Source organism: Diorhabda sublineata, chromosome 6 (genome assembly GCF_026230105.1).
Source record: "Diorhabda sublineata isolate icDioSubl1.1 chromosome 6, icDioSubl1.1, whole genome shotgun sequence".
Classification (NCBI taxonomy): domain Eukaryota; kingdom Metazoa; phylum Arthropoda; class Insecta; order Coleoptera; family Chrysomelidae; genus Diorhabda; species Diorhabda sublineata.
The window spans coordinates 10,650,755-10,669,725 of record NC_079479.1 but is presented as its reverse complement, the minus strand read 5'-3'; the positions used below and the strand labels follow the sequence as shown (position 1 = coordinate 10,669,725).

Sequence of the window (18,971 nt, the reverse complement as noted above, 5' to 3'; positions counted from 1 at the left end):
GAATGTTCAAAATGCGCGTGCCCGCCACAAATTCGATTTACACATCAGATTTTCCTTGGTAACTACGAGAGTCGCTACTTAAGTTACTCAGAACGTGTTCTCTAACGATTTTTGAGTTTGAGTTGTTTACAGATTTTATATGATTTTCAACATGAATTAAACCAACTCGCTTCGAGCGTCTGTAATTCGCTGGTTTTCCGAATTCAATCATGATTGCACTTTGCTACTGGATGAATTTCGTCAGTCATCCAAAATCGACTGTTGTGCCAAAAAACATCGATGTTGTGCCAAAACTGATATCGCATACTTGGGCAATAGTTCCACTCGTATACATTCAATATTGCATGAACATTTGGCTGGCAGAAAGATTTGTTCGCATTGGATACTGCATAATTTGATTGTGTGTGTCGATTGGTACAAAGAAATGCTGAAAAAATTCAATTGCGTTACGTCAAAGAACGTCTATATGAACTTGACATGTGTCGAATCATGTATCTAAGCATATGAACCCAAAATTAAACAACAATCCACTGTATGGGTCTTTCAGTACTAGCCAAATCCACATCACTCTTTCCGTAATAACAGGACATGTCGCCAATTCTATTAGAACAACGTAGAACAGTCAATTCTGAATGGTACACTAACAATACCGGACAACTAGTCATTCTCTACCACGACAACGCAAACTCTCACTTATAAGTTCAAACAGAAACTTTTTTGAACAGTAAAAACATCAAATTGATGGATCATCCACCGTACAATCCTTGTTTGGTACCAAATAAATTCTTCTTATTACCGTAGATCAAAAATACGTTGCAAAGTCAACGTTTTTGTATACCTAAAGAAACGTTTCATTCGTTCCAATCAGATGTTTTAGAAGTACCTCAATAGGAATGGAAAAAATGCCTCGATAATTGTTTCAAATCCATGCGAAAGTATCTTAAATGTAATGTAACGTTTTCATTATTTCTATTCTTGGGGTGAATTAATAAACCCTGTCTCTCACGTTCTTGATTTATTTATACACTATACACTTTTTATGATAATTCACTTATCGCTTTACTAATTATTTATATTCACTACAACTATTTATTTAAAACTAACTAACTGCGTCTACTTAAGTCATTTATATACCTAAATAAAATTAGAGGATAAAAAGAAATAAATGAACTGCCTGCTACTAAAAAATTATATACAAATAAACATCCAACGAATTCCGCCATTTATAAAAAATGTGAAGGACGCCGCATGAAAAGCGTCGCGCGAACGCGCCGAATTGTTATAATTTCATAATAGCCGGACTAGTGAACCATTTTGCGAACTTGTTCGTAACAATAAAATAATGATAATAAACCAGTATCCAATTATAAATATTTGTTTTTAGTTGTCTATATCAGTAGCAATCCTCGTACTACTATTAATAATCAAAGTAGTTATTACAATATTCATGATTTTATGATATGCGTTTCATACATACATAAATATGCAAGCGTGCATACAATGTGTCAGGAAAAGATCCTTATATACGAGGATGTATTGATATCTAGTTAGCCTAGACCAGTTCCATGCATAAACAAAATATTGCGTTACCATAGCAACGAACAATAATTTATTAGAAGTGTCAGTGTAAAGTTTGACGTCAAAAAAGTAAACCGCAAAGTTACGTAATTTAAGAAGTCCACCGAAATTTTGAAAATCGAAAAAATGGAGTATCGAGCCATCATCAATTACCTGTATCTAAAAGGGTTAAGAGGTAAGCAGATTTACGAAGATATGCTTAATACCTTTGGTGATCAATGTCCTTCGTATGCGACCGTGAAAAATTGGACTGCAAGCTTCATAAGAGGTAAATTTTCCATTGAAGAGGATGACCGATCGGGAAGACCAGTTTCTGTGTCAGTCCCCAAAATATCGATGAGGTTCATGACATGATTTTATCAGACCGTCGAATTGGGCTAAAACGGTATCTGAAGCACTGAATATTTCATAGGAACGCGGTCATCATATAGTTCACGTCAATTTGGACATGAGAAAAATTGCTGCAAAATGGATCGCCAAATGTTTGAATGTTCACCAAAAGCGTGCAAGCGATCGATCTGTGCTCGATTTGAAAACGATGTAGACTTCTTAAACCGAATTGTTACTATGGATGAGACTTGGGTACATTTCTACGATCCAGAAACAAAGCAACAATCGATGGAATTGCGACACTCTGGTTCTCCAAGACCTAAGAAGTTTCTTGTCCAAAAATCTGCTGGAAAAGTTCTTGCTCCAGTTTTTTGGGATTGCCATGGAGTAATCATGATTGATTTTTTGGATAAGGGTAGAATAATAACTGGATATTACTATTCGACATTACTGATCACTCTACGGGAAAAAATTAGAGAAAAAAGACGAAGAAGGTGTTTTGTTTTTGCAGGACAACTCCACTGCACACAAATCTCATGTTTCCATGCAAAAAATTTGTGATTTGTGGTTTGAATTACTAGAACCCCACCCCCCCTTATTCACCAGATTTGGCTCCGTCCGACTATCATCTCTTTCCTCAACTTAAAAAAAGTTTAAAAGGTCTTAAATTTTTTTTCCAACGAGGAGGTAATAAAAACTGTGTAGGTCTGGTTTGCAGAGTAAAAAGAAACATTCTCTTTTAAAGGTCTAGAGACGTTGCAGGTTCGCTGTAATATCCAATGTATCCAATTAAGAGGAATAAAATATTTTGACATTGGAATTTTGTTTGGTTCTATAGTAGGCTAAGAATTTTTCAATATATTCTCGTAAAATACCATATAATCCTAGAATCAAAATGTGCCGCATTAAGTGAATCTCATTGAGTGGATTGTCAAAGTTCTCCCTTGTATACATGAGTATATCGTCGGCATATTCCTGACAAGTAGGGTCGAAGACAGTTATTCCTTAAAGAGTTTGTTTACTAATAAGCTCAAAGACACTTCAGTTTGTTTTTAACATAAAAAAAAAACGTAAGATTGGTTAATGTTGTAGCAAATCGTATCATCGAACTTCGACAAACATATTCACGAAATATTGAGACATACCGAGACACAAACAGAAATATATTGAAACCTAGTTTTATACACACTAAACATAAATTGTTTTAAATTTAGTTATTCCTATCTTCTCGAATATTGAACACGATCCCAATGTTGGTTGCAAAAAAGATATTAACTTTTATAAAAAAACTGAGAACATAAATAGTCTTGGAAATATTCTCACAGATAGAGCTGCTTCATATTATAAAAGATAATAATTTAATAAACAAGTTAGTTATTGCCTTTTTTTATGTAAAAAGCAAACATAAGAGGGTAAACCCTTTGACATTCAAGTTGTGCGAGAAGTGCCCGCCGTATGGAGATACCTGTGGATATCGATATTGAACATCTGTAGGTTCTAATGCTCAGAAAAGACGTGCCTTAGTAACTGGTTTCACAGGCTTGTATTTCTCCAAAAGAAGAAGTCCCGATAAATTGACGTTCTGGGCGTCTGCAGGTGTTCTTGAGCTATGTATACTTGTCGAGTAGGTCTTGCAAATACTGCTCTAGGTAAGATAATATTGGTTAACTTGGGCATAAAATAGCGTGATAGTATCGGTAAAACAGAATCAGGTCGGCGACATTTCTTCTATGCTCTAAGTTATCCAAGTTTCTAGTCATTTCTGGATCGCCTACGAATCGAATTGCTCTCTTCTGTATTGAGTCGAGTATCCTCAGGTTATGCTCGAAAGCCGAGTTTCAAATGGGCCATCGCTATTCCAAAGATGGCCCTTGCAGAATTAGAAGCTGTTGTGGAGTATATAACTTTTTGGTCTTGAAAAGGGCTTCAAGTTTTTGTGAATCTGCTTTAACAACACCCAACAAGCGAATTTGCAGCCTGGGTCTTTGCTGCTTTAAACACAATCTGCATTCCAAAATGGTTTCAAGATTATTATTGATGGTGGAGATCTGTTGTTGCTTACGGATTTCCGTGCAAGCCGAGTTTATTGGGGCGGTAGATTTGAACTACGACATCAGTGTCCTATCGTCGGCGAAGCTAAATATCGGGTTTGCATCTTTGTCGAGTAGATCGTTGATGTAAAGGAGACGCAGATGCATCCCTGTGAAACACCTGTGTTGATCTCAAACTTCTCTAAAGCGACCTGGATAGAACGGTCTTTGAAAAAACTACTAAGCCAATTGATAAATGAAGACGACAAATGGTATGATCTCAATTTATTTAGAAGATTGGCATGCCAATCTCTGTCAAAAGTCTTCGATATGTCCAATGCGATTGCTCTGGATTCCCAAGAGTTATCTTTAGCTGGAGGATCTCGGATGATCTATGTTCACATAAGCCGTATTGATCGTTGCTGATGAGCTTAGCAGACTTAAGATATATCAAGATTTCCAGGTTATGACCTTGGTAATAGCTGAGATTGAAACAATCCGTCCCTTTTCCTTTTTTTTTTGGTATAGGTTGAATCTGGAAGTCTTCAATCTGTAAATGGTTTTATTTATGTTTAAGATTTTGCGGAGTTTTGCAACATCTCGGTGTCGAAATTCTATTTCTAGCATTGATGTATCAAATTCAGACAGTCTGGGTGGTAATTTCCTCCGCGAATTTGAGATAAACATTCGACTAAACAGCTTTGCCTTCTATTTTGGGGTACTTCTTCAGTTAACGGTGGAATGTTTTCCTAGAAAAACCTTGGTTGATAATTATGTTGTTGATATCATTTGTAAATATCACGTACTGCCCCCGTATTATTGTATGATCAATCTTATTGAAATGGTTTGAAATACTTTAATACATGAAAAAAAATAAATAATATCGTTCAACTACTTTTTTTCTGAAAATTAAAAATAGCGAACGAGAAGAGACATTATTTTACCGTTGAGAATAATGTGATTTTTGCTAAAGCGACTAATGTGCTTTTATTAATTTTCTCTTTCAGTTTTGACAAATATCGTCATTATCGTTATTTCTAAGAGAATGAAACTTAATTGAAAAATGCGCTTTTTCATAAAGAATGATTACCATAATAAATAATAATGATAAAAACCAGAATAGTCCAATTCAAAACAAATTACTCAGCAAAAAAATAGTCAGCATATCATTCATTTAATATACCTGTAATTTGGAATAAAATCAAATATTATTTGTTTACAATACTGGAACTCATACATTTTTTATATGCAATAATATGCCTATATAACGTTAGCGTTGATTTTGTTAATAGTTTGATGATTAATTTATAGGTTATCTGTTTTCTCTCTCACAAACACAAACTTATGCAGCTCCTTAAAAAATTGGATTTGGACGAAAAAGACATTCATTGTATCCAAAATCTGTACTGGCACCAAAAAGCGCAAGTCAAAGTAAATCATGGTCTAACTGAGCAAGTTCGGATTCGCAGAGGAGTACGTCAAGGTTGTATATTGTCGCCGCTCCTGTTTAATATATACTCTGAAGCCATCTTTCGAGACTCACTTGAAGATAGAGACATTGGGATCAAAGTCAATGGAGTCTGGGTCAACAACATACGTTACGCCGATGACACAGTACTGATTACAGATAATATAGATGACCTACAACAACTAATTAATATAGTAGGTGGACATAGCCAAAACATGGGATTAAATATCAATATCAAAAAACTAATTTCATGATTATCACTAGGGAAGCGAATACGTTTAGAAAATCTAGAGTAACATATAATGGAAAATCTATAGAACGGGTAGAAAAATTTAAATATATTTGAACATGGCTCTATGAGGAATGGTCGTCGGACGGTAGAATAAAATGCTGAATTGAACAAGCTCGAAGTACATTCATAAAATTTAAAATGTATTTACTTGTACCGACTTTTATCTTGATCTTAGACTGAGACTTGTGCGGTGCTACGTTTGGTCAGTGCTTCTTTACGGGATGGAAGGTTGGACCCTTAAGGTGAAAAACATCAACAAATTAGAAGCATTCGAAATGTGGGTATATCGTAGAATCCTGAAGATAACATGGACTGCCAAAGTGAGGAATGAGGATATTCTCAGGCGTATCAATAAAGACCATGAACTCTTTAACATCGTGAAGAAACGAAAGATTGCATATCTTGGCCATATAATGCGAGGCCATAAATATCAATTCCTTCAGCTGATAGTCGAGGGCAAGATTGAAGGTAAGAGAGGATTGGGACGGAAGAGGATGTCATGGTTACGGAACGTGAGGCAGTGGACGGGTATACAAGATATTCAGACATTGATCCATACCGCTAGAGATAGAGAAGCCATGAAAAATGTGGTCGCGAACATCCATTAATGGATAAGCATTAAAAGAAGAAGAAGTGTTTTCTTTAAGGCAAAGTTGACACACTCAATTTTGCAGGGGGTCATATATTAACTTTTGGATTCGTAAGTGGGCCAGAATTAGAATTAAAAAAAATAAACTGTGAATTATTATAACATTCTATTTATTGAATTTTTTGGTAATTATTTAGAATTGGTCCTCCAGGCAAAAAATTTTTCACGCAATTGGGGTTGTTTCTGAGGGTACAAATAGTAAATTTAAGGCGAGAGAGACATATTATTACTATTATTTTAGACATTACATGGTACAACTTACATATGATAAATCAATGAAACCTAACCTAACCAATTCTAAATAATTACCATTTACCAGTTTTTTAAAATCATCTTGAAAGTGCAATTGATGTTTGATTACTTTGAGTTTCTTCAAGAACAATTTTGAAAACAGTTTATTACAAGATAAAACCCATAATAAATTGATAAAAATATTGATAAAATTAATTTTTCGGGGGCATACTAATAGATGTATATGAAAAATTTTCAAGAACTCACCCACTACATTTAGGGTTATGAAGTGACTCATCTTTGGCTCTGTGCTGACCTGACATTCATATTGTCCTGCATCTCTAGCTTGTACATATTTAACTTGCAACGTCCACGTGTCAGTTGCTTCTACAAAAAAGGCTTGGAACCTATCGTCTGCTATAAAAGTATACCTAAAATAAGATAAAATTATTTTAATGTATCATATGGATTCAAAATTTGTAGCTTAGACTTCATGTCTCAATAAGAATGATTAAGGTTGAATTTACAGCAAGTAGATTGGAAGAAGCTTCTCCATACTTGTCGGATGCTATTTCTTTCCCCAATCTTTGCCAAATTGGTAATAGAGATGATTTTCATAGGGTTGTAATATAACTCAAGACAATTGGATTGAAATTATTTGGTATTTGATACGCAAAAGAACTTAAAGACGATTTAAAGTTTCTAACACTATGCCTTAAATTTAGTGTTGAACTTATATAATAAATTTGAAAATACATCAACTATATTGATTACGTATCATTCTCTTTTATATAAAATTAATAACAAAATTTTTATAGCTTACATAACTAACAATTCTACTTCATATCATGAACCTAAACATTTGGTATTTGGCGGGCTATTATAGAGAACCAATAATTGTCTCTCCGAATAAGATATATTCATAATAATAAAATATTAATGAGATTACAAGATAAATGTTACAATGTTTGTTATATTTTAGTGTCTCGTATCTAAACAAAACGTGTCCGTTAATCGATTCAAATTACACGTTTTTTATTCATCGTAGCCTACAATTAACTTTACTATTACTATTAAGTATATGCAACACAACGTACTAGAATTGCAGCCCTCAAACTTTCAACATCGTTAGAGATAAGTTGTGTTTGTAGGAAGTGAAGGAAATTACAAATATTTGCAGTTTTATTTTTCATATAACAAACAAATAGATTGTACCATTAATAATATAGTACACCGACCATACTAGATGTATGTTCGAACTGCGCACAATTCAATTTGAAAGTTGACATGTTTCAGTAATATTGAATAAGGAACATAATAATTCGAGTCTGGCTATTAAATAACGAGACTGGTTACGAAAAAAGGTTTTAATATAAAAATTATTTTACATTCGACAGCTCCCCTTCATTATACTCCCCTCCCCTCACCACACACCTTTCCATACGTTTTTCCATTTATCGAGACAGTGCTGGAAGTCTTCTCTGGTGATGGCCTTTAGGAACTCTGTCGTTTTTGGCTTTACCGCTTCCTTCGACTCAAATCGGGTCCTTTTCAAAGCAGATCTTTTTCTAATTTTTCTAACCTTCCAAGGAAATCTGAGCAGATCCGTTGACGCAAGAGCTTTAGATCGGGAGTAAAATTTTTTGGCACCAACTTCGCACAGATTTTGTGTGTAATTCCTCGTGTAAAATCTTTCTTTATCGGCGTTTACAGCCTCGGCAATTATCCGGATGCTCATTCGTCGATCTGCACACACAATTTGGTAGATTTTGGTCACTGTTTCCGGAGTTGAAACAGTCACAGGGCGAACTATTCGGTGGTCATCTTCAATGCCTTCACTAAAGCGCTTACACCACTCGAAAACACGCGCATGAGATAGAGAATTGTCCCCATAGGTCTCTCGCAAAAATTTATAGCACTGGGAGTGTTTTAAATTTTAACCCTCTAGATGCGTAGTCTCGTTATTTTAATAGTAAGACCTCGTATTTCCATACTGTATAATATTAGCACAATCTTAACAACATTTTTCAGACTCCCAATCTCCCAATTTTCTACAGTTTGTGAAGAGGGTGAAAAAAGGACTTTTCTATAAGAAAAAAGAAAGAAAACTCTGTAATCACTCCGTACTATTTATGAAAACATTGCGAGGATACGATATTTAGGGTTAAGGTAATTAAAAAGGACGAATTTCGTTCCCTCTTCAATGAACTCAAGTAACGACATACAAGAGATCAAAGAGCTTTAAGGAAGGTTAAATAAATTTATTGCGTAATTAAATAAAGCTAAAAGGAGAGGAATTGAGAAAAAAGGAATGAATTCAACTGCGTCAGTTATTTCACGATTACAGAACCAAAAGAAAAATGATGATTATAGCATAGCATTGAAGTGATGCTGGCAATAGAATTGTATTAGTGATACATACTTCAACGTAAAAATTTCAAAATTTGAATTAAAATGTAGATATCTCTATAAAATTCCGGCGAATTCCACAAAAAAATTTGTAAACTGAACTTAAATATAAGGTTGACATAAAATATGAAAGCAAGGACATGTAATCAAAAGGAAAATAAAGATATTCATGAAACTTTTCGGATGATGACGCATAATTTCATTGATTTAATTAAAGCACACTGTCTATTATTTCAAATTTGAAAAGAGTAATTTTTATAGTTTCTCATTTACTTGAGATTTTATAAATGAGGCCTACCATTTAGTTAATTTAAAAAAAGCTTCGATCAAGCACTAATTTATCTATTAATTAAACCAATTTTTTTATCTGCTGGATTTTGGATGAATCTCCAAGGATTTGTCATAGTCACCATAAAGAGGTTCTGTTGGAAATTGATGCCATAACTTCAACAATAGGCTTGTTTCCACTGAGAATAAATCGAATGGCTTTGAGTTTCTAATGATTAATCATGATAATTAGTAAATAAAAACACAACTACAAAAAGATTAATAATGTTTTTGGAAAATAAAATCGATAAAATGAGGCGTTTAATCACGTGACATTAAACACCAATCAGAAAAGCGTGATATCACACCTTGCGAAACGCTATGTTGTAGCTGTCATCTATATCTATAAAAGAGGATGTCCTGACTGACTTACTGACTGACTGACTGACTGATTCATTTACCCATCAACGCCCAGCCAAGGCTATTAAAGATAGAGACATGAAATTTTAAGGGTATGTTTGTATCGGTGTATTTAAGCATAAGCATGTATGACATAAATTATATATGATACAATATTTTATTATATTTAATATCTTTGTATGTACGTATTTGTTATATTATTTATCGTATAAATAATAAATGTGCGCAATTTTTAAATGATAATGTGTCTTTTCTTTATAACACTTCCAAATTGAATTGATGCATAGAATACATAAGTCATTTCTCATTAAATTATCGTATAAAGTAACCAGGTTATTTCGAGTTTTCAGCAATTATTGTTAAATTAATAAAGTTCGTTTTTAGTTCAATCGTTCAATCTTGAAAGACAGGTATAAGTTGCCATAGAATCAGGATTTAACAAAGCAAACTGCAGTAATTTGTCCAAAATTGACGCAGTCATTCTTGACAAATTTTTTGCAATGAACACCTACTTTTGTCTTATTTAATTAGCAGTTAGAGAATCGCAATGTCTCCCAACCGGACCCTATCAAACGCCTTAGTTAGGTCAATGAAGCAGATATACGCTGGCATATTGTACTCTGTAGCCTTTTCTTTTATTTGTTTTATTATGAACACTGCGTCTGTTATATTAATATTATTGACCGTCCCTTTGTGAAGCTCTGTTGTTCTTCAGCATTCTTAATTTGTGTTTCCAGTTTGTCCTTGAGAATACTCGTGAAAATTTTCATTACCGTATTCAAGAGAGATATTCCTCTATAGTTTTCTGGGCAGTTTTCTAGCTGTTATGCTATTCGTCTGGTGTTTCCGTTTTGTTCAAGATTTTGTCAAATAGTTGCGCTAGTTTCCTTGCAAGTTCAGGTATAGTTTCAAGGTACATTAACATGATGTGTACCAAGGAACAATAATAATAAAAGTTTATTATTATTTGTTTATGTATAAGGTTCAATCAAAGGGTTGGTGAAAGTCTTTTACGAAGAGAAATGTTTCCAAGAACTTTTAATAATTTTTGATAAAAAAAAACTAAAAGAAAAATAGAAACAATTTTTTTGTTTCCTGGTAAAATGTGAAATAATTTCTTTTCAATTTTATCCAGGTGAATGGCTAAATTCGAATCGGCGTTTTCCGATTCAAACAGTCTCTAGATTCCATTTGGGACTCTTACTATTCACACAAATTTTTTTTCCACCTTACCGGTTTTTCGCACGAAGCTATTTCATTAGTTTACCGGTTGGGCACATTTCGAGTGTAATCTCATACCATCTTTTAGACCTTTTCCTCAATCTACTTTCACTTTTATGTTTTCGCTTTCAACGAATGCTAAATTATGCAGAAGTTCATTAGGTTGAGAGTTGAATTATGCTTTCATCAATCACAGGTGGTTGTTAGAGTTATTAATGAAGAGTGATTTAGAGAATTGTTGAATAATCAATAGGGATGCACGCAAAGAACTAATGAAATCTTTTAGAGCAGGGTACAGATCCTTGTTGATTGGATTCTACGTGTTCGAATATTATTGAACGAGTTATAGAAAAAGTGTATTGTTTTTTTTATAGCGGACTGATTAGAATTTAAGTTTGCAATACTGTAGATTTCTTATTTGTCAAATCGCAGCCGGTTTTACACAGGGCAAGAACAAAATTGACATTATGTTTTTTCTTGCGATCTTGTTATTGTTTTATTAAAATATGAAAATAGTTCTTACCAGGACTAATTGGAAAATGGAGTCAGTCAGTCATATAAAAGTACTAGTAAATTACACTGAGTGAAGTAGCTGAAGCTACTTCCAGAAGCTGAGATTACGAAAGGAAGTGTTGTAGTTGTAAAAGCAAGTGCCTCTTGTGCAATTTAAAATGTCAATAGTTTACGCTGTTGCAATAAATTATATTTGAATCATATAATTTAGTTTTTTATTACAATTATTTCGATTACTAATTTCAAACGTACTGTATAATTAAGTAAGTTTTGTACATTTTTTTTCATTTTGAATGTACACTCACCATTAGTGCATGTTGAATGCCGATATTTACCGGTGTAAGTCAGAACATTTTCCAGATTTCCATGGTTCACATAAACAGCATAAAGATAAGTTTAATTCATATGTTACATGAAATGACACAATTAAATGATAAAATTGTACTAGGATTCCATTATATCATTGTGTAGTGAACCCTATAGAATTGATTTGACCTCAAGTAAATACTGAAGTGGCGGCAAAAAATACTACATTTAAACTAAACCATGTAAAGGATTTTCTAATGCAAGCCTTGGAAAATGAGACAAGCATTCATTGCAAAATTGTATTGCACATGTCAGATGAAGAGAAAAAGATGATATATTCAAGTTAGATAAGATTGTGGAAGATCTTTTAGAGCCACTCAATAATTATTTATAAATTCATAGCGATTATTGAGTTAACAAATAATAGAGGACAATGTAGGTAATTACTAGTTCGATTCTGCTGTGAAATGTTTATTTGCTCAACGAATTTCTTATTCAATTGATCCTAATTTCTTATACAGATCAATTTTCGACAAACCAACATCCTCTGTTCTATGAATAAGGATTTTTTCGTCTATTGCGGTTCCTTCATTCTGAATTATTCACATGTAATCAGAAACAGATCTCATGATCTGCCATTGCCAAACGATATGACTCTACTCATTCGAGTTTTATCCAAATAATATACGGGATATCTAAAAACCGATTTTCCGACTATCCGATATATTTTACCGTTATCTAGAAGTTGAATCCAGCTCACGCACGCGAGGGCCAGACCGACCCAGCCCATGTCCACGTTTTTTAATAGTAACGCATATTTTGAACACAGCCCACGTCCACGATTTGTACTCAAAATAGCAGCTTCTTCTCGATCTGGAGTCTGAATCTGAGGTTGCAAAAAGATTTATTATGTTGCAACTACCAACAAAAAGAGAAAAAGAAGTAAAACAAATGAGTATTTGAGAAAGAGTGAGTTACGGAAAGTTGAAGTTATCTGGTGAAATGCAAGAAAATATGATCAAGGAGGCGTTTCGGTTAAACAGAAGACAGTTTAGTGAGGCTCATTACTGGTTAAGAGTGCAACGTAAAAAAGCCTATTGGGAGTGAAAAAAAATTAGCATTAGCATTTTGCTATGTTCTCCCACAAATCATCCTTCAGTTTAGCTCTCATATAATCTTCATGGGTCGAATCATAGAGTACAGGAAAGGATCTCACAAATTCGATTAACCTTTCCATTTTTGGAAATGTTTGGTAATAAATGGTTTATTTAAAAGCAGCTACCCACGAAACTGTGTTGCAAGTATAACTCGCTACCACGCGAACCAGGTTGGGTCAGAGCTGGGCGTGGGATGGTTCAATATGCGCCACTCCATTTGAAACAAACAACAAAATAATCCACGCGTGTGCTGTGCGTGGTCTGGGTTAAATTTGTGGCGGGCCTAAGAAGTTCTACATGAGCCATGTCAGACATATATGTCTGAGGTATGTCAATAACAGACGCATGGTGAATGATTTGTCATAACAGCTAGATGTATGTCGAAGGGTATGACGCAAAACTCCGCAAAAGTGAATAGGTGGTACGAAAAGGGTTTCCAACAAACAAAATAGAAACAGATAAAATACATATATTTAAATAACAAAATCAATTTTTCTTTCACGTCTTCTTCCGAAACGTGTTATTGCGTCATTTACGTCAATGGGTACGTTTTTATGAACGTGGAGAAGTGCCGGTTAGGCGATCTTAAACCATTGAAGATCTTAGCCACGATTTAATTCTGTGCAACGTAGAGAAAGACCTTTCTGCCACTTCACCATCCACAGCCGATATTCATTTACAATGACAGAAACTGGAGTGTTATCTAGTAATAATGTATAGTAGTCGGTAGCTAGTTGATTCACAGTTTCAATGTCTTCATTACTATATTCGCTTTTTGACATGAAAACGCTTAGATGAAACAAATTAAGTACATCAGGAGACATGCGGTCCTGGAGATCACTTATTATTGAATCTAAAAGAGGGATGTATATAGCTCTGGGGAAATACTCTTCAGCAGTTTGTACAGGTTGGTTATTGGCTTTATGTTTTAGTTTTGATACTATTCTGGGGCATTTAATTTGAACATATAGCTGCTCAGCTACTTCTTTAGCCTGTTCAAAAAGCTGTCGGTAGATTACGTCCACATACAAAGTTATTATATTATATTAAATTAATTAAATATTGAAGGTATGTAGTTACATAAAATCTGTATGGTGACAAGAATATATAAATAAAATCATTATGTTCAATTAGTGGTCCACCTAAGTCCTGGAAACAGCTCAGGAGGGGGGGGGGTCATGACCCCTCTGGATCCGCCTTTGAAATCTGTTTGGCGTACACCCCATAACCATTAGCAGATTTCGAGAAATCGATTCATATTCTAGCATGCCTGGAGAGTTTTAACTCCTCGAGATGACCGTTTTTTGCAATTAAATTGGTGAATGACAAGTGTCAAGCTGAACAGCTTTTTCCGAAGTCCGAAATGTGAATATCTCTGATAGATCAATAAGACGACACCTTCTACACAGCAGAAGAGCTCTACAGACACCTTTGATAACCAGGCAACATCGTGTTGCTAGACTAAGATATCCAAGGCAACATTTAGATTGGAATTTAGAAAATTGGTGCCAAGTTTTATTTACTGATGAGACCAGAATCAGTATAAGAGGTCCAGATGGACGTAATCAAATTGGAAGACGGCGAGGAGAAAGATTTGCGCAGTCTTGTATCATTCCCAGGGAGCCGTTCCAAGGAGGATCTATCATGTTTTGGGGAAGAATTTGTTTTGATGCCCGCACAGAATTAGTGTCTCTTCCTAGACCCGCCCTTAACGCAGCAAGATACATAACTGACATTCTTGAAAATCACGTCGTTTCGTTTGGGACATTTATTGGTGATAATTTCCGTTTAATGCATGATAATGCTAGACCACACGTTGCGGCAGATGCTCTGAATTACCTTATCGAAGTTGGAATTCATACCCTGGACTGGCCACCAAGAAGTCCAGATATGAATCTTATTGAAGACGCAAAACGTCGTCGAAATACATATACTCAAAATTTAAATGAGCTTGAGCAAGCGGCATTAGAGGAATGCGATAACATACCCCAAGAAGTGATGCAGCACCTAATTGAAAGCATGCCCAGAAATATATTAGCAACAATCACATCCAGAGGTGGAAATTCATGATACTAGCGTTTAAAAAAGGAACATTATTGTTTATAATGCAAGTTCTATTTTTAAGAAAATTTGGTTTTATTGCAATGTTTTTATTTTTATTTTTTTAATCATTAAAAATCACTCAAAATTACTACACATTTCTTATTATTGCATCAAAATGTTTGAAAAGAAATTAAACAATAGCAATATTGATTTAAATCTATTAAACAAAAAAATATTTTCAAAAATCGGGGTGGCGCGTTATTTTTGACCACGAGTGAATCTGGAAATACAATTTCTCCATAATAAACCCGCATTTTTCATTACCGCCATGAACGTATGAATGTTAAATTTGTTAAAATGTCTATTTTCATTTGATGTTATAAATTTTGTTCTATCTAATACTAAACCGACTTCTGAGAAGTGTATTGCTGCTTGATTGGGGGTTATGACTTTATACTTTACACCTTTTTCTTCAAGCCTTTCTATTTTTAGTTAAATCCTTTATCGCTTCCCATTTAATATATTTTTTCTCAGCTGTTCATACATATTTTTCTTCAATGTTTTTTCGTCCTCGCCTATAATTTTTACCTGTTGTTTTGGATTCGACAATTTCCTTCTGGTATCCGGCGTATTTTCCATTTCTGTGCTATTTGTTTTTGTTTCATTTTCTATTTTCTTATGGAATCTTACGTCCATTGCATTTATACGAGGTTTTCGATTTTAATTCAATATAAATGTCTCAAATCAGACAAGTGTAATAAAAGTACTTTTTTCACAATTTCTACTTCTTTTTAACCCACTTCACCTGTATGTATGTTTGTGAGCTCAGATCTTATTATTGTTTCACAATTTGGTCCCCCAATAAATACAAAACTTGTCAAAACTTCATGTGCCACCAAATTTGACAACGGTTACAATTCGTTAAATTTTTTTCGTAACCAATAATATGCATTCGTGTGTCTGTTAAGTTAATTATTATTTAGTTTGTGGTACATTATTACCAGACCGCATAATTTTAGTATGATTAGTATTTTATGTCATAGCTTCCAATTTAGTAACTTTATCAGTGATTTTTTTGTGGTGTGATTCTGGTTTTCTAAAATGGTCTTCCTAGTTTAAAAACAGGGTACGGATGGGGTACCCAAAAATAACCGGAATTATTTTTTAAATGCTATATATTTACAAATATTTACAAAACAACCTTATCCCTTTCAAAATACTCTCCATTACAAGTAATACATTTGTTCCAGCGGTGCTTCCACTGTTCGAAACATTATTTGAACTCATCTTTAGAGATGGCTGCAAGCTCCTGTCTCGTTCTTTTCTTGATGTCTTCAATGTTTTCAAATCGTCGTCCTTTCATGCCCCATTTCATGCGTGGAAACAAGAAAAATTCGCACGGAGCCAGGTCAGGCGAGTAAGGTGCGTGGGGCAGTAGAACCATGTTATTTTTTTCCAAAAACTGGCTAACAGTGATGGCTGAGGGTGTATGTGCGTTGTCGTGGTGGAAGAAGCAGTCACCTATTTGCTGAACCGATCTCCAAGATATTCCACTGATTTCAGACAGTTGATCAATTGTCTGTTGGCGGTCTGTGCACACAAGCTCTCGAATTCTCGAACATTTTCATCGATTCGGGCAGTTGATGAACGTCCAGAGCGAGGTTTGTCATAAATCGACATGTCGTCATTTTAAAATCGAGGAAACCACTTATACACTTGCGTTTTCCCCATAGCATCATCTTTGTAAGCAGTTTTCAACATTAAATCTATTCGACTTGGGCATTTCTAGTTTGAAAAATATGTTAAAAAACTCAACTTGTCTCTAACAGAATATACCATTGTGGAAATATTCCAAAAATGCCTAAAATTTTTCAACAATGCATTTTCTTACTTAAAGGACTATGAAAAGGTATCAAAGGATTCCGAACACAAAACTGATATACTTGAACGAGTTGAAAAGAAGAGCTTAAAATAACCCATCGCACGAAAAAAGTAACGAATTTTATAAATTTTCAATTCCTTATAAAAGTGTTGCCAAAGAACACGTGGTCCTGAAAGCATTGAAAATACAAAAATCGGCTGATTACGAGGTTTGTCTGTGAAGTTTCTCGTATAACAAATAAAACAGACATTTTACGTCCATAATTATTTTCATTATTCTTTCATATTCTCTTGTTAATTCTCTACACTTAATCCAGCAATTTCCTAATTTTTTTTCACACTTCCATTTCTGCTTCCATACTTTCCAGGATAAAAACAAGTCCATATGGATTGAGGGTTTAATTTATAAATTGATAAATTTAAACATGCAAATTATTTAATTAAAATTTAGCATCCCTATTTAACCAACAGAAAATTTTACGTTAAAAATAATGAAAGCATGGGACCATACCCCATAAATGTTGGAACTCCAGGGTCAGTTTTATTACCATTGTTGTATTCCCTTTTTACTTATGACCTACCAACTTCCCAACAAATCCTAACAGCCATATACACTGACGACACTCATTTTGTAGCATCGGCGAAACATCTCGATCACGCAAATCATTCAAACACATTTAAACAACAATACTAGCTATAAATACCTCAAAAAACAGAGTTCTTATTAGTCAAACGTAAAGCTAGGAAAAGCAGATCCTTGCAATCATCATGCTAAACATCAAAGGACGAACTATCCTGCCTTAAAATACCCACATCGCTAAACAAGTACAAAAAACTAAGATTACAATGGGCAGACTCTACTCTTTCATTTGTAATCACAGTGAACTCACCACACAAAACAAACTTTTATCATACAAACAAATCATTTTAATCATTAGACCCATTTTAACATACGCTGCCCCAGTCTACCACATAGGTACCAAACAAAATTTCTGCACTATGCAGGTGGTACAAAACAAGTGCAATTAAATATTCATGCTACCTAAAACTTCCTAGAACCTCCTGGTTACATGACATACCCACAATGAAAGATTTTATAACAAAAATTTCAACAAACTTTTACGATTATTCTCTGCCAAAATATTTTCGAGAAAAATTCAAAGCCGCAAATCGCGCAGGAGATATTCACGACAGTGGGTGTGGGCTTCTGCATGGTTCATCAATTACACAGTTTGGTTCTAAAATTCCAAATTCAATTAATACCGAAATAATCATACATTAAAACTTCAACGTGATCCTTGTTACCTTCTCGAAAACTAAAACTCCGATCGATATTTAAAACCCTGTTTTTCGTCTGCTTTTCAGGGATATTACAACCGAAAGATTCTGGGAGTCACAACTATATACCATGGACAGAGTAATTGTACCTACATCAAACTTGTGGATAATGCCCCGTTGCAAGAAACCACAACTTTGCATCCAGACGTAGACATGACATCTACGTATAAATTTGATGAATTGTAACTAGAAAATTAAAACAGAAAATAAAGACATTTTCAATAATAATACAGATTTTTGACATTTGGAAAAACAGTTTGAACAATGTATTAGTAGATGAATTTTTCAATTCAGACTGCAGATTAATAACTTTGATTGATAAAAATAATTTCAAAATTATTTGATGCCATTATTCTAATTCAAATCCTTTAATTACTCCTTAAGTGATCAGAAACAAGTTTAGTTACTTGGGCGGCTTTATTAATGATGATTCATTTGTTAAAGACCAATTAAAAAATATTTTGGGTATTAATGGGTTCAAGGTAACCATGAGATGAATATGTGATACAAATTGCGAAATGCCATCGGTGGACTTGCAACCTCAGTGACATTCAAGAATGTTAGCAGTATTAATTTGAATAATATTCCTTCTGACTTTAAGAATTAATCTTCCCATATTCATTCACAAAACTAAGATTCTTAAATATTTGAATAAAGCTTTTGAGACTGTTTTTTGTTTGTAATTTTATTTGAGCGTACTCTTGCTAGATTGATCATTAAAAAAGTTAAGGAATCTCCGAAACACGTTAGATTTTGATAGTCATTAGTAAAATAGGGAACAAATAAAAAATAATAGACATTGTATTAAGATAAGTAATAAACTAAATTATCTAATTAC

The 18,971-nt window shown here is 34.0% G+C and overlaps 1 protein-coding gene across 7 annotated transcripts in view; it reads right to left on the bottom strand.

Moving 5' to 3' along the window:
* LOC130446011 (hemicentin-2-like) overlaps positions 1–18,971 on the bottom strand; it is a 251,683-nt gene that overhangs the window by 9,452 nt on the left and 223,260 nt on the right. For all 7 annotated transcript variants that reach the window (XR_008910094.1, XR_008910095.1, XM_056781979.1 and 4 more), the window contains one exon: positions 6,846–7,009. Coding sequence is in view for 5 of the 7 variants with exons in the window: in XM_056781979.1 (XP_056637957.1) it covers positions 6,846–7,009 (164 nt within the window). In the remaining 2 variants the exon portion in view is untranslated. The remainder of the gene's footprint in view (positions 1–6,845; positions 7,010–18,971) is intronic.